At 44.9% G+C, this 17,600-nt stretch overlaps 1 protein-coding gene across 1 annotated transcript in view; it reads right to left on the bottom strand.

The window, feature by feature from the left end:
* Fs(2)Ket (Importin subunit beta Fs(2)Ket) overlaps nucleotides 1-17,600 on the bottom strand; it is a 79,371-nt gene that overhangs the window by 3,553 nt on the left and 58,218 nt on the right. The window contains exons 17-18 of the mRNA XM_050189306.3: nucleotides 12,093-12,207; nucleotides 6,945-7,106 (exon numbers count right to left, since the gene is read on the bottom strand). Of these exons, the coding sequence (XP_050045263.1) occupies nucleotides 6,945-7,106; nucleotides 12,093-12,207 (277 nt within the window). The remainder of the gene's footprint in view (nucleotides 1-6,944; nucleotides 7,107-12,092; nucleotides 12,208-17,600) is intronic.

Genomic DNA, 17,600 nt, shown 5'->3' with positions numbered 1-17,600 from the left:
GCCGGGACTCTGACTTATCACTGCGTTCACCCTGACTTACGATTTCGAGCTTCACAGCGAAAGGCGAATTCTGCCGCTTCATCATGGCAACAGTGCAGAAGGTTCACAAGGCGCAAGCACAATGAACCTGAAAATCAGCTAGACAACTTGCGCTTGCGCCATCTTGCACAACAAGGGCACAAGAGCCTCTGATTGGCTGTCTGAGCAAGCACTGCGTGTGGGCCAGGGTCATTTTTTGCAGGGGGGTGTCAACGGCTCACTCGACGCAGCGAGGTCACAGTAGGGAGAGCGGTTTGATAGAGCCGCACCGCTGGGTTTCCCCACCACCGTGAGGGAAAGCCAACTTCTAGGGGCACTTTTCTGCCGCTTGACGTTTGATATATCGGGAGTAGCTGCTACTTTTGTTCGATGCAAGCGTAACTTCTGCTATATATAGTTACTGTAACTATACCGTGTTCAGAAATTGTTTGATATAAAGAATAATTCGATGAAAACGGATTAGATGTAGTCGGGTTCGAATAACAAATCTTTCCCGCTGGATTATTAATGTTCATTATAACGACCATAGACTATACTTTGAATTCTGCTTGAATAAGGTTCGAGTGACAAAGTTTCACATCTCAAAGGTGTGAAGCAATTATGTTTCACAGTTTATGTTTATCACAATGGATTTCATATGCTTTGATCACTTCACGTGTCAGCTTGTCCTTTTTCTTAATCACTGTTCACTCCCTGTAGACCGGTTTACAAGTGCAATTTCTACAGTTTCATGACAGGTTGCCCAAAACGACAAAACAACACACCAGCGCGCATGCCTATTTTCTTGAGATTCTGTGCGATTCTGTACATATAGAGAACTACGACGAACCTTTTTGCTTTAACAACTGTTTGTCCTGATCACCGCGCTTTAATTCTTTGAGCAAGCCACAAGCCACTGATATAAGCAAATTAAGCGGGTAGCCAGCAGACACCAGGCGAGAAATTTGAGCAAAGAAAACTGCTCTGTATTAAATGAAAACACGATTTGAGAAATGAATGTCTTAAACAAGATAATGCCCCTTTTGACAAGCTTTGTGTGATTGGAGGTGTATGGGAGCAGCAGTTTACTGGCCCTAGGCTCAAAGAACCAGCAAACATGTGTTTCAGTAAAATGAGAACTTAGGCCAATATTGCAGTTTTCGCACTGCTCTTGTGCAAAAATAGATTCGGGATATTCCGATTCATTCAGTTAATAAAAACATGTTGATGTAGATTTGTTTGTTCTCTTGATACTCTAGATAATTCAACCTTCAGTTAATTTGAACATTTTTGTCAGTCACATGAAATCCGGATTACAAAGGTTTGCACTACTGACATTGCAATAGATAGTCTTGGAATTGACTAGTGACATTACCTGAAATTCTGTGATAATTTACCATCACTAACACCCTGTTAATGCAATTGGGAATAGGGAAACAACATGAGGTTAATGTTCCAGTGTTTATGTGCAGTACATCATGTGATTTTAAGTTATTAATAGCACACTATCAAGAGTTTTTAATCACTAGGTCAAGCCCATGATCTCGTGTTCATTAGCAGAATTCAATAGCTGCTGTGCGCCATCATGGCATCTTGCACTGCATGCAAATACCGTGTAGACTACCTATAACACAAGTCACTGCAGTCACAAATATCCATGCTATCAGTGGTATGGCACCAGAACCAACATTTTTCAAAGGCTACGTACGTGCAACACATCTAGACCAACAGCCGCACATATTCAAGAATATGATTCTGCGACAGGGCTGTTTGCATCTGTTTAAATTTATTAAACTTAAATAGATGATGTCTGAGAACCAGCAGTCTTTGCATGAAGCAGACAAACAATGAAAAAAGGACAGAGAGAGAAGAAAAGAGGGAGGATGCCTATAGAGGAAAGTACCGTATAAGTGCGGAATATAGGTAGAGGTTTTTTCCAAAAGATATTACTAAAAGGTCACCCTTCGACTTATATACCGGCTCTTGGCACAACCTGAATAGTCGTCTGGCAACATGTAGGAGCGCAGACCTTTCGGCATCCGCATCGTTATCGCCTTCTTGGTGACTGACGCGGCCAACGTTAACGCGGCCCATGCAGTTGGACCGACACCATCTTCCCTTTTGGTGCAGCGATCGTTCCTGGCGTTGCTAATTTCCCATCCCGCAAAACGAGTATGAGCACTCGACGTCAGTTCACCACGGCGTTTAAAAAGAAAGTCACAGAATATGCTGAAATGCATGGGAACATGTCCGCCCAGTGGCAATTTGGAGTCTCGGAAGAAAGCGTCCGGTACTGGCGAACCCAGAAAGTCAAGCTGTCTGCCTGCAACGCGTGGTAGACGTTCTTTCGCGGGCGCCGCGCGGTGCACCCGGAGCTTGAAGACAAGGTGGTGGATTTCGTCTGCGAGCATCGTCCCAGATCTTTGCCAGTGACAGCAGAACTCATCTGCATCAAAGCTATCGAGATTGCCCGAGAATCCGGACTGCCCAAGGAACAATTCCAGAGCTCCATTTACTGGGTTCATCGCTTCATGTGACGCAAAGAATTCGCACTTCGACGGCGCACATCATTCTGCCAGAAACTGCCAGAGGCATACGAGGAAAAGCTGGTCGAATTCCAGCGCTATGTTATCCGTCTCCGGCAGCCGCATGGCAACATGTGGGGACAGATCGGCAACACTGAAGAAACGCCGGTGTGGTTCGACATGCCATCGCCCACCACAGTGTACGAACGCGGCGCAAAAGAAGTCAAGCTTCTTTCTAGCGAGAACGAGCATTCGCACTTCATGGTGATGCTCGCGTGTACTGCAGATGGCAGAAAGCTGCCCCCATACATAATCTTCAAGAGGAAGACGCTGCCGAAAGAGGCTTTCCCGCGGGATGTTGTCGTTCGCGTGAATGCTTGTGTCTTATAATTTTTATGTTGACTTTTTTGCTTCAATGTAAGGGGGTCGACCTATAGTCCGCATTATACGGTTACTTGGCAACAGATTTTTCACACCTGCTCAATTATTCGACTTCCCTGCGGCACCGCAGCACCAACTCCATAGAACTTATGTAGAATGGCGACTGAAATTTCGCACACCTTACGGTGCCGCGTTCAAATTTTCAGGCTGATCCGCATGATCGATGTCAAAAACATGGCGACCGCTGACCAAGCTGCCACCATTCAAGTGTTGCATGCGCCACTCATGCCTGCCCTTTCATTGTCAAGGTGATGGTTCTGCTTTCCAAGTGCCGTTTGCATATTGCCACTGTCAAGTGTTTCATTGACTCCGAAACAAAGCGAAACTTTGGTGCCTGATTAATGCCGAGGCAGCGCTGATTAGGCCTAGCTCGAGGGGTTGTCGGGTGGCATGCTGTCATGAGGAGCTTGCACTTAATATGTTTGTACACATAGAGGTTTAATGAAGATCAGGAAAGAGATCATGTTCACGGGCTTAACTGAGGGAACCACACTTGAAACGGAATTCGGGTTCACAAGTGATCAGTTGCGACATTTTTATGTGCATGTACTGGTATGAACAGGAAAAGTTTGCATGTGGACATAAAGACTGAAAGCTCCGAACTAAATTTGCGGAATACAGCTTCAACAGTCGAGTCAAAGGTCACATGCGCAATGCCTCCATTTCATGACGAAGCGCATCCCAACAGGCAAACTCGAGATGCTGCCACAGCTTCGGCCATCAAGAAATTACGAATTGGTGCAATTTCAATAATACACAACATGCAGTAAAATTCTCCTCCTCCTCGGCATTGCCCTCATCGCTCTCCCCTCCCCTTCGACAAGCGTACCTATCTGAGAAGCGTGCTCCTTACATAGCTTGTCTGGAGAATTTTCCGTCAGCCACATTATAAACAGTACATATGTACAGTCAAATCGACTTTTAACTATATTCAAATGCCAGAAAATCCAGTTGTTATAACCAATAAGTGTAATAAATGGGTTGCACGAAAAAAAAGCAGTGGGGACAAACATTCAAACATTTTAACTCGGCAGAAAGAACTATCGTGGTTGCTCGTGGAACTTGCACACTTTTTTTCTTATTTCAGGGCTTTAAAAAGGAGCTTGTGCAAATTATGCTAAAATTTAGCACACATGCTTAGAACATGTTTGCTACAGCGGAACCCTGGTTATACGTCCCCCGATTTTGAGATGTCTCAGGCTTTACGACAAATTAGTGCATTCCCAGTGAACTCCCCATAGAGACAATGCATTACAGTGAAACCTTGTTAAACCGTAGTTGGTCGGACCTCGGAAAAAGTATGCACGAAACGGTAGTACTGTTTAACCGAAATAGCATGAGCTTGCCCACTTACCTGTCGAAAACGGAACACGGAACTCAGAGAGAGTGCGATGAAAGGGGAAAAACATGGAGTATTTATTCACTTCGCGTGACAAAAGTGTTATTTTCGTTTGATGCGGCGGCGGCCTAGCACGACGATAGCGGCCTCCAACTTACTGAAGCTGCGAGCCAGCTTTTCAGCCAGCCCCCTCTTCTTGGCAAACACTTGCATAGTAAATTCCTCGTTGGCGTTACACATTCTTCGTGCACGTGCGCGGTAGTGCTGCAGAAGTTCCGGGGCGCCTTTTTCATTGCCGGGTGCTGTTCTCGTCATGAGGAGTGCATTCACAAGGCTGACGTAACGCGCAGCTTCTGCCACTGTCAGGCCTGAATCGCCCGTGCTGTCCTCGTTACTGTCACTAGTCAACACTTTGGCAACAACAGAGGCAACGATGGCGAAAAGTCGAACCTCGTAGCTGACATCTCTTTGAGGTCACAGCAGCGCTGCCGAGCAACTTCTTCGCATTCCAAATGCCATACACCGTAGTCAACAGCAGATCCCTGTCGCGTGCCAGCGCCGACTTCTTCGTGTCACGCTCGATAGCATGGACGATGTCTAATTTTTCTTCTATGCTGAGCACTCACCGTCTTTTTTTATATGAGCTTCGGCATGACGCGAGCCCTCGCTTGCACGACGCCACAACGCTCTCTGGCACGGCGTCGAAATGATGGTGATGTTGATGTGGCTTCACGCGCAAACGCGCAGGGCGCTTGGAGGCCGTTGTTCCGATCTCTGAGGTTTGTTGTTCTGCCAGGCCGCCCGATGGAGACGACGCACCGCCATGTTTGCGCGACAAAAAGTGGAAACGCTACGTTTTAACCGATGCATATGCAATAGCTGGTACGGTTTATGCGGATACAAAGCACATTATGTTCAATGGCCGCTGAGTCGGGGATTTGACTTTACTACTTTTAAAACAAAACTACTGTTTAAGCGGGTACGGTTTAAAGAGGTTTTGTCATACCAACTAGCCCCTCACCGTACGCTTCTAGACTTACTGTATATACCTCGATTATATTGTTATGTGACGGACGAGTCAGTAAGACGAGCAACTATTTACAGGTTATATTTACAACAGTGGTGGCAGCGCTGACCGATTAGATTCACCGTGCGAGTCCAGTTCGTCCTACCTCCTTTTCTCGAGTGATGGAGCCCACGCCCCTCATTCAAACAATCAAATACCACACGCGTGTAGCAATATGAAACACGATTACGCATGTCCAGTCTCATAGAAAGACCCACGTGAAACTGCGAACCTGGAGCCATGAGAAGGGCCGCAGTTTCTGGCAGCTCGCTCATGGCATTGTCCTTTTCATCAGGAAGGGGAGAGTGCCCGAGCAGTCAGCTGCATACTTCTACGCGTCCAGAGCAATCCCGCAAAACTATCTCCAAAAGTGATCAACTGAGGATACTGTGTATAGAAAGTGCAAGAGCATGTGCGAAAAGCCAACCGATTACCCACCAGATGGCAAGCAGATTGTTTAGTATATACGTTTTCACACATGCAGCACAGAGCTTTGTTTAAATGCGAGCACACAGGACTTCTCACGCGTCTGTCAAATTTCCAGTTTCATGCGGGTTGTAGTATCATGCAAAGATTGCTGGGTGCCCACACGTGCGCTGACAGTTTGCTGCGGGGCAGGACAGGGAGCGAAACATATCAAAGTGAGAAGTTACTTTTCTTTTCTTTCTTCAAAAACCGAGGCAATAATTTAGGGGTGCAAGAATTATGTGAGTATATACTGTGCACTGCAACCCATTTATAGCATTATCATGTAACAATGAACAGCTGCTGCACATTCAACTTTCTTGTGTTGTCCTGTGGTTAAATACACCGCATACTACAATGTTACGATGCTGCATTATTGGCTGTAACAGTTAAATCTGGCTAATTGTGTCTAGGCGTTTGTGCCGCACATTCCATGTTGCACGCCTTTGTCACCTTTTTCAGACCTCCCTTCTGCCCCTCCAACGTCAGAGAGAAGATGAAAGGGATACAGGAGAGAGGTGCATGAGGTCGGCGATCCTGGGGTGCGTGGCACAAAGACAAGTGCAATAAAGTGGCTCAAGTTTTTTTTTTCCCCCTCTAGGCAATGCGGTGAAGGCGGACCGTGCATAGTGCGTGGCACAATGGCGAGTGCGACGAAGTAGTTCGCACGTTTTGTACTTCTTTCCCCAGAGGATTTTGCATTCTTTCTTCTTTAGGCGCATGCACCCAGCAGCTAGATTTAATTGTTACAACTGACAATGTGGCTCGGGAGCATTGTAGTAAGCAGTTTATTTTACCATAGAACACATACAAAAGTTGACAGTACATTGGCTACTTATTGTTATATCGGACATATTGTTAAAACCGGTATCATCCTAAGTTAGTTCAGCTGTACATGGAGTATTATGGGATGGTAAACGGGAGTCGGAAAGGACCACAATATAGCTGGTCCAGAACTATAAGCCGTTACGTTTTAAGAGGTCCGAGCTGCAGGGCTCCCAAATAAATACGATCTAAAGTGTTTGCACACCTTTAAAGCATTTGCACATAGTAAAAACATAAATGCTTTACAAAGCAAAAGGCGACCCACCATGAAGCGCTACCCTTGAGCTTCTTGATCTCCTTGGTGGCCCAAGAAGCCAGCGTCTTGGTCTTTGTGGTCTTGGATCGCCGGCCTTGGCTCAGCAGCTCGGTGATGGCCTCAGTGTCCACCAGGGGAAGCATCTGAATACCAAATGCTGTGCACAGGTCCCTGAGCAGGGTATTAAAACGTGGTAGCTAAAAATGATCCGTTCCCTTTTCAATGTTGCCATATCGGCAGAATTCAGTCTCCTTTAGAAGCAATTGATTAAACTGATATTGAATGTTGCTTAACGAATTATTTCAGCTCCCGAAATGCTGGATTCAAGCTCCGACAATGGTATCATGGCTATCCATGTACTCCTGTGTTCCAACCAAAGTGGTGCAAACGATTGCAGGCTGTATAGCCAACATTTTAAATCCCTTTTCAGTGCAGACAATCCCAGGAAAAAGCTATCTGATTGGCAGAAGCATAAGCCAATGAGCCTGTTCTATCGCAACAAGAAGTATCCACTACCAATGGCAATGCACATTGGCCTTTCTACTTTGCTATATTTAAAATAATTCCTTCACTGCTACAATACATTAGCTTAGATTTGTATACATCTGGCCTCTGGCAGTAGTCCCCCGTGCACGGGCCCTCGAGTGGCTTGCAATCACTTTTCACAAAGGGTGTTCAAATTGCAAAATTTTCTGATCGCATTGAATACTCAAGAAAAAATGGTGTTTCGTATCAATTCGAATACCAAACATTTCCAAATTTTAAAGAAAATGATAATACAGTTACTGACTGATCAGTCTGACACTGATAATTTGGACATGCTTGATTGTTCAGACAGCTTCGTGGCACAACCACCATTCCGACAGACTTAATGTATAGGGACAACCGAAATATCGAACACCTTACGCCATGCGATATGTCGAACTCTGACTGCCCGACTTGCATATTTTCCTTTTAATATGTCACTGGTGCCTCAAAACCGAAATTAGTGAAGCTTAGGCAATCTACTTGTTGCCGATAAAAGTGTAACCTTTGACTGTACTTTCTTCTATCTGTAGCTACAGTGTGACAATGGAAGAGATGAAGGCCACGAATTTATAGCAAGGCTTTCCGCCAGATTCCAAGCCACTCTTCATCATCCACGATTCGTGATCAGCTAATCCCACTGACAACACGTGCAAGGTGTTGCTCTGACCACTGAAGCGCAAGAAGGAACAGCATAAAAGCATAAAAGCCACTGCTAGCAAACAGCGGCCAGGGACCGTCTAGGCCAGGGTTTCTCAAACGTTTTCAGTACCTGACCTCTTTTAGTATTGCTAAACTTACCATGGCCCCAAATTTTTATAGGTCATCTGAAAACTTATTTTCGATGATGCGGATACATTTACATTTTATTTATTTAAGACATTAACCACAGCAGAGATAGCTACCAAGAATGCTGGCAATGTTTTTTGACAAGGATCAATTTTAATGAGAAGGATGTATTTTAGCCCTTGAGGCCGAGACATTAAAAGCGATAGTATAATTCTTTGGTTACTTCCCTGGCAAAATTTCATCGTCTGGCATCAATAAACAAAAAAGCGTAGAGAGGGAACTTGCATGCCATTTTTCGGCCAATTGTGGAATAAAGTGACGTATTTCTGGCCAATCCATCATTTCGGACTCCCAATTATTTGGGCTTTCTGACAGTCACCTTTGAGTCCGACTGTAAAGGTTCTGTGCAGTCTGTTCGGTCCATTTGGGCTACAGACAACCCATTTAAGCTTTTCTTAACATTTAATGCCTTAAACAACTTGATGTCAAGTCAACTGAGAATCTTGTAATTAAGGAATAAAGGATTGTATCTGTTGCACCATGACAATGGCATTAATAAAACAAAGGGACAGCACGTCACCAATACACAATAGTAGCGCACCAAAAGTTATGTTAAGGCAATTCAAACAAAGTGAGATTGACCAAATAATAAAATGTTTTGAATTATTAGAGGCAATAAAATTTTCCTTAAGGCAAAGCACAGTTGTTTAACGACTGGAAATTACTGTGAAGAAAAGATTTCCAGGCATTCGCTTGAAAAACTGGTTCGTCTGTGCAACCACCACCACAGTTCTACTGCAGCAAAATCCTTCTGAGTAACTGCCACTTGCATAGACGTTTCTTCCTTTAAATTGCAACTACTGCAATGAAGGAAGTGGCACTTGTCCTTTGGAGCAATTTTGGGAGCAGGAAAAATCACAGTTCGAAGAAATATATGCTTCTGGAGCAGTAACTTGCAGCTCTGGTGCAAAGAGGAAGCCCCACATGCAGTTAAAGAATAAAGACACTGTACGAGTTAGTACTTTCTGAGAAACTATTCTGTGTTATACTGAGATGGCAACCTTTTTTTCTTCAACTTGCTGTTCCATTTTCTTATTATTATACAAAAAGATGAAGAGAAATGCAAGTTTAAACCAAATTCACCGTTAATTCTGCATTTCAATAAAGTGTGTTCCTTGCAAACTGTCATTAGACAGTTTTAGTTTAATGTTAGTGTAATGGCGGGGCTAAGGGAAATAGCGTTATCGTTCCGCAAACGAACTTTGCAGAAAGCAAGTTTTAGTATACAGTCATCAACCAATTTTCTGAACCTCGAACAGTCCAAACAATTTGCCAAGAGAGAGAGAGAGAGAGAGAGAGAGAGGGAGAGAGAGAGAGAGGCTTAGAGTGGCTTATAAAAATCTCTAATAATGTCTCGTTTCGTATTACGCTTGGAAGCCATCAGATTTCCTTCGATTTGCACAAGAGTGCCGTCGTCTCCATATACACTCGGCAAGAGTGTCACCTCATTGGCGATGTCCGTTGGTGGATCTCCATTGGTTTACGTAAATTACGTAAATCACGCAATGACGTTAACGTTAAATCTGAGAAATAACACGCATACACTAAACAATATGGGTCGTTTACTGCTCTGCACATGCACATTTCAATCCCGCTATTCCGCACTGAACACACTAAACTAAAACTGCATATTGGCTTTGTTATTCCTTTCACCTGCTACAGCGTTATATCTGCTAAACTCATGTCCACAAGTCGATACGTACAGCTGCCCAATTCATGGACACCAATTTTTGTAAATGCAAAAGCATTATATGAGCCCATGAGCCAGAAAAGGCAGCATTGTCTGCAACGAGTGGCAGGAAAAGTCATTATCAGCGTGGGTTAAGTTAAGAATGGTACAAATTAGAGCAAAGTGGATTGAGGTAAGAGCTTTAATTTAAGGTGAGAAGCTAGAGAAGCTGCCATGCTTTTGCATTCAAATCACTAAGGATACTTAAGTGACTGTCAATCCTTGGTTGTGCTTGCAGGCATGGATCATAGATGGGATATTGTCTGTTGTGTAGCTTGTGTGTCTGTGCCTGCATCCTTGTCCCATTATTGGATTTTTTTATTGCATGTCTAAGCTTGCCTAGTTGTCAGTCGAGCTTGCCAGTCAAGCAGCTGCGCCCTCACCAGTTGTGCGTCACCACATTTAAGATAATTAGTTCAAAACTACACACAGCAGATATAGAACCTTAGTGGAAGACATGTAGATACCACTAATGAATCATAAAGCGACTGCACATATCCAACACTTGTAACAGTGAGAAATCACGTGCCGTGGAAGTGTACACAATGACAAATAGGCGTCAATAAGTGCAAAAAGTGCATTCCAGCCAACTAACTGAAGTATCAGTCCTTATTTCAATATGTCCATCATTGATCAATTTGTCGCAGCTGCTCTGATTATTACAACTTCCTCATGGTGCTGCCGCATTCTCCATAGACACTGGCGGATCCAGAAAGGAAAGGAGGTCCTGGGCCCTACCTGAGATATGCTCATATACTTCAGCACCGCCTAAGTGGAACATGTTTTATTTTATTCCATTTTGTCTGCTCCAATATTCAGAGCAGGTGTGTGCTGGCACAAGAGTGGCACAATACATGCGATAAGCGACACTTTGGCACAGCATGTAGCAGCATTTTCTTCACGGCGCAGTTTAGCGCAATTGGCGTAGCACTTCCATGACTGCTATTGTCGTCACTCATAGGTACAATTTTGAATATTCACACACCCATACTTTTCACCTAGTGGACCCACAGCTTCTATTAGAATTAAAGGAGTGATTGATCGAACAGCAGTAACGCATTTGTTTCACTCAAAGGACTACAGTCACTGCCCTTCTGCAGCTTCTAATTAAATATAAACAGCGGTCAAACAGAAGTTCCTGCAGTTAGACCGACTCTTGTATTCAGTTCAACCCAGAAAATATTTGCACAGGGTCTACATTTTGCAGGCCATTAGAAAGTCGCACGGCATAATATAGCTCATATGTAGTGATGCATGAACAAATCAAAATGGAGAACTTGAAAGCACATGCTACAACTTTTTTTTTTAGTTCCTGAAAGGGGCAAACTTCGTCCTGTATCCATCAGGATATGGTGGAGACTGACATAGAAAAAGGATGTCCCCTACTGTAACACAAGAAGACTGCACTATTTAAGCAAGGGCAGACAAGTATTGAATATGACTCATGTTACGACAGGACAGCCGAATTCAGGATGCTAGAACAAGTGACCTGCATGAAAACGTGATGGCAGATAGTCAGCTCAACATCTGGAAAATTGTGGAGCCGACGAGAACATTGAAAATCGCAGTACAGTGCATCCTTACGAAACAACTTGATATGCACAAGGTTCTGCAAGGTGCAAGCAATCGGGACTGCTTACTCATGAGCAAAGTGCATGCTGCGCGCATCCAAAGACAACCTGGAGACACTTTCCAACCACTTTGTGCACTCGTCACACAGTATGTGACCACCCATGAGACGGGTGTGCACCCATGCCACCCAGAAAGTAAATTGCAGCCAGAACTACGAAAACATTCCTTCCAGTGAAAAAATAAAAAGAGCACGAGCTGTTTCTCCCACGGAAGCTGGTACAGTGATGGTTGCGATCGCATTCCTGCGGCTTTTCTCAGATTCAATGCACGCCATACTCATTGAATCTTGCCCTGTAAAACTTTTCTTTAAGACAAAAAAAAAAAAAAAAAAAGACATTCCTGAGGGGTTTAAGATTTTGCTATTTGTAAATGCCTGAACGGCTAAGCGCTTAGAAAAGCCCCAATCTGAAAAGCAAACATACCCAATGAGTCCAGCACAAGAGGCGATGTTGGTATCTGAATGGTCACTGTCGACAGCAATCGAAGAGATAAAGTTTATAATATGTGGCACGTGTGGCAGCAGCAGTTGAACATCAGCTGTCAAGAGAGAGAGGAAAAAGTGTTCTATGAATAACACCACAATGTTGAACAAGACCAAACACATCACAGATGCTAATGTGAAATAGTCAACATCCATTAATTTCAATCTTGACAGTACTGACAGATTGGATGAGTAAGCCAGCGGATTGAATTAAAAAAGAAGCAGAGAAAACACGCAAACACACCACTGTTTTATTTAGCAGTACACTCAAACTTCGTTGCAGTGAAGTTGAAGGGGTAGCCGAAATTTGTTTTATACATTACTGCCCTTAACTGCAATACTATATGGCCAACAGGGTGCACAACTTTAAACATGCAACAAGGAAGGCCGCTTCATGGCCCACTATATCACTAAGCAGCCACATCTGGAAGAAAAATTTAGTGAAGATCTTCCGCTTATTCAATGCACACCAATGCCCCTTTTATTCTCTCCTAGCTCTTGTGGGAAAAAGAAGTCTATGATGGTCATTTGTTTCGAATGTCGCAAGTAAGAGACCTCCTTTTCATCGATGCATTGCAAAATACGTTGGTGTTGCTTTCAAGGTCTTCAGAGGTGAAATAACAGCAACATTGGCACACCAAATGCATTCATCGCAGTCCGTGGTGTATTCACTGTCACTCTTGTTGCTTCATCCGGTGACAGTGGTCACGATATTGTTGTCGGACGGTTCCTCCATCATCACTATGTCAATGCTCACATAATAGCAGAACGGTTCACTGGGCCACAGCAATACTGGTGTCACTCAGCACATTCCACAAGGCTTCAACTTCCCGTGCAATGTCATTTTCTTCTGCAGCGACAGCTTCAGCAGACTCGGTGCTAGCAGAGTCACGCATATGATAGTCTTTTGCTTCCACATTCCACTTTGTTAGTTCATATGGGAAAGTGGCAACACGTCGAAAGAGGACCACAGACCACACTGTGCAGTGAAGTCTGTCGTCATTGAGAAGCTCGTGGCACACAACACAACACAGTACGCCAACTGCATGGCAGCAGATTGGGCCAATCCACTGGGTCCACCACTCTCATGTGGCCCCCCAGTGTGAGCGAAGAGCTTGGCCGCACGGCCACTGCTTACGCACTAAATGTGAGGTGCGCGGTTGTGAGAAAAGAAAGAATAGTGTTGCTCAACAGTGTATCCAACAAAGGTGTTTTGAACTGCCCCGCCAAAAGAATGTTGAAACCCGTGAAAAGAGAAATACTCTGCCCGCAATACTCAGGTATTCCAAGTTAGGGAGATGAAGTTTAAAGATGAATCTCTATGAAAATTTCAAAGAGAATTACATTTACTTTGTTGTATCCATTACTTAATGATATCCTGCATTGTTAAAACGAGGTTCAAGTGTATTTATCCAAATATGATGTGCATCTCATCAAACAAAGACATGTAGCATGCTTCCAATTCTCACAATAAGGAAAAGATTTACCTTGACAGAATGCAAATGTATTCACACTTAATATCCATCATCGTCGTTCATACACAGCTCTTTTTGACTGTCTACAGGCCACAACATGTCCTCTGTGTAGTCCATTGCCTGATTCCGCCTGTCCCAACGATTCTCAAATCGCAAACGGGATGGTGGCCCATGTACCAAGTGTAGCTAAACACTCCACCAGTTTGTCCCATGACGTCCAGAAAACTTTGTTATACTGAAAACATGTGACACAACTCCACTGCCGCTGCCTTAGGATATAAAATAACTTATTTATTTATTTAAATAAATATTTTTAAGAAGCTTTCATAATTTAAGTCTGAGAACGCCGTGATGACTGTCTCTGACTGTAGGCAGTTGCCAACTCTGCGAACAGGGTTTTGGTTTCGTATCACGTAGCAACATGCAGGCAATTCTTTAAATCAATTTTGTAGAAAAACAAGTGCACATTAGAAACACAATGAAAATTCATGGTGAACCATCGCTTTGCTTGAAAATCTGCTGAAGGCAAGTTCAATATCAGTGTTCAGGTGATAATGTATATATGACGCATTTACTGTCCTTGGATTGTAGCGCGAAGTGACACACACACACATACTAGAAGCAGGCAGGACGAGCGCTCATCCTGTCTGCTTCTCGTCTGTGTGTGTCACTTCACGCTACAATCCAAGAATATGTTACCGTATCAACTTGCCCAACTTTCTATCGTTTTGCATTTACTGCCCCTAGCGTGCTGCCAAAATTGACACTGCTGCCACTGTGGTCACCAATAAAGCTGTGCATGGCCATGGCGAGCATTTAACCCTTTGAGGGTCGAATTATTTTGAAAAAAACTTTCCCAGGTGGTCAAATTATTTTTTTGCGGATCTTGAATGTCCAAAATGTATTAAGTCGGGAATAAATAGTCAAAAATAATTAGGAACAGTATTTTGGTGTCGGCATCACTCAGAACTGCAAAATGTTCAATAGTATTTCCGAGCGTGGTACTCCTTGTAACACGGGTCTACGCACAGCGCCTTATCGCAGTCTGCACACCTAAAATGCGTGTCTGTTCTCTTGAAGCGAGGAGTTGTGTTGGCGCACACATGCCATCTCTGCGTGCGGCTGCCTTGGGCAGAGGTCTGAGGCACCCTCTCGCGTAAGCGCGTTGCCGCGGAGAGCGAGAATACCTCGCGAACGTCGCTGATAAGCAAGTGGTGATAACCAAGCTAAGAGAAGTGCCAATCAAGATAGAAATCAACTTCCGCCGCCCCTGCGAGAGTATGCCGACAAAGAGAAAAACAACGTTTCGCGCGCCTCCGTTGCGATCACGCGGCGGAACCGAAACCGCGAAAGCGCGTTGCCACTGAGAGCGGGAATACCTCGCGAACGCCGCTATAAGCAAGCTAAGAGCAGCGCCAATCAAGATAGAAATCAACTTCCATCGCCCTACAAGAGAGTGCCGACAAAGAAAAAATGACGTTTCGCGCGCCGCCGTTGCGATCACGCGGCGAAACCGAAACCGCCAAAGGGGCGTTGCCGCAGTCTGAGCGACGCGCTGAAGCTAGCAATCAGCTCTGTTTATCTCCCCAAGAAGGTAGCACCAATTTCAAACGCATCTTGTAAGTGCTAAGAGGTGGCAGCACCTCCCGATGAGCGCTCATCGTCATTATGGCGCGAAATTTCAAACGGAGGGTCGGAACCGTACCCGTACGGCAAAGACCTTGCGGGACAGAAAACCGCCGCCGTACATGTACGGCAAAAACCTTCAAAGGGTTAACCTTGACCTGTCCAGCAAGGTCGAATTTCAGGACTGATATAAAATTTTTGATCAACTGAAATATATGGGCACTGGCTAGGACCCTAGCGCCTGGATCAAAATTAAATCTCAAATAACAGAAATGTGTGTAGTAGTAAACTATTACATGTAAGCTTGATTGGTGGCCTACCGTCAATTCTAAGCTAGGGGGAAAAAAATAAAGAAGCAATGTAAGATGGGTGGTGAACCCGAAACAAAATATCAGCACCAGCTTCATTTGATGTCATGAAACGCTTGGCTGGGGCTAGTTGCTTAATATAACGATAGGTTACACTACACTAGTAAATCAGGCTAGACCTCGAAACTTTCACAAAGTCAAGGTTGAACTGAAAAGAAAGCAATGCAGGAATGCAACTGCTTGGCCACTCACTCTGGTGGCACATGCACAAATGTGGGAGCTGCCATACAGTGAATTTACATTTTCTTCCCTCACGCTATCTTCTCACTTTCTTCTTTGTTTCCTTTTTTTTTTTTGCTGTATTTTACTTCTGTTTGCTAACACTGTTCACATTTTCTTTCTTCACAGCATGATCAGCAAGGAGTGAGAGGGCAGTGTTCCCAAAGGCCTGAGAGACAATGGATAGCCTCACAGGTGTGCCTGATTGGGGTGACAAACTGTTCAGCACTATTAGTCAAACCTCAACATAGCAAACACGGATATCTCGAATTATTGCGTATATCGAACACATTTTACATCATCTGGAAATCGCATGCAACAGGGTAGGAAGTGGAACGGATATACAGTCGCCGACCGTTTATTCGGACCTCACGGGGACTGCGGAAATGTATGAATAAACAGGTGTCCGAAAAAGCAAATTAAGAAAAAAAAAGGAAAGCCTTTATTTCCACGCACTTATTCGGGCTCGGCAGTAGGCTTGAAAAAATCGTGAATGCGCTGTTGCACGCTGTTCCCTTTACGCGCAGTCAGATAAGCGTGAATCTCGAAGAGGGTCGTATGGTCACTATAGGCAGCTGAAAGCACAGTCACTGCTTGTAGACCCTCCGCATGCGGCGGCAGCGTAGCACATGGTGCATCATCTTCCGACTCGGAGTCATCGTCTGGCGGTGCAGCAGAAACGTGACGAATGATCTCGCCGTCGTCGAGTTCTGCGCATATCAGTACAGCAGTGTCAGCACCTGTGAAACTGTCAAATGAGACGGTGTCCAAAATCACAATGCAACCACTGCGCAGGTCTCGGCAGAACATTTTCCGTGTCAGTAGGGAGCACTTCGGAAGGCGACAAATCCTAGGCCTCCCGGCACCCGCTTGCCGGCATTCCCCAGCGCAGTCTGCATGGACACTGTCGACGCCATTAGAAACTTGACGCGATGTTTCTGTATGCCGCGCTGGATCACTGCAACCTCGACACAGCACACAAAGCAAACACCACCACGCCGTCACGCCGACAGAAGTCGCACAAACGAAAAACGTGGCCTACTCGCAGCATCGTGCATGAAGAAAGAAGCAACTCGGCCGCTGGATTGTCTTGACATGGCTTACTAAGCTGAGACTGGAACTGCTGTAGCCACGAACCAGGCAGAAACGATGATGATGAGCGGGGATTTGCAGTAGCGCCACTTCGTGGAGCAGCAAGGAGGCTCCGTTCAAAACAAAAATGGCGTTCAGAAAGTCTAACCATGTGCCGGTCAGAGTCGGTGCATGATGCTCTCGATTGAGTTGGCTCAAGGAGTGTCCAAAAAATCAGACGAGAGGTTGCAAGGTGTCCAAACTTTCAGCAGCTGTTATACATTATGGTCTATGGGGAGAATGGCGGTGCCGCGAAGCAGACCAAATAATCGAGCATGTCCGAATTTTTGGAGTCTGAAAAATGAGTCGGCGACTGTATCGAACTCTGCCACCCCAGACCACATGTGCTCTGTTGACAGACCGCCAGCTTTCCCACAACACTCTCGAAGATAGCGGCAGCGCGATGGGCGTTACCGACTGCCACGCACTATAGCTGCACACAGCGATATTGTCAAAGGAGCCACTTAAACATAGCGGCGTATACACGTGGCAGCTTGGCTAGATTAACGTAAAAAACGCACTACATTTGCCATACTAACTCCTCCTCAGGGCCACGCTCTACGCCTGTTGCACCTCGCAAGGAATGGCGGTTTGATTCCACAAAGACGCGCGACAGTGCACATTCCCTGG

Source organism: Dermacentor andersoni, chromosome 2 (assembly GCF_023375885.2).
Source record: "Dermacentor andersoni chromosome 2, qqDerAnde1_hic_scaffold, whole genome shotgun sequence".
In the NCBI taxonomy this organism is placed as follows: domain Eukaryota; kingdom Metazoa; phylum Arthropoda; class Arachnida; order Ixodida; family Ixodidae; genus Dermacentor; species Dermacentor andersoni.
The sequence above is the reverse complement of the archived record's forward strand: the minus strand, read 5'-3'. Positions and strand labels throughout refer to the sequence as shown.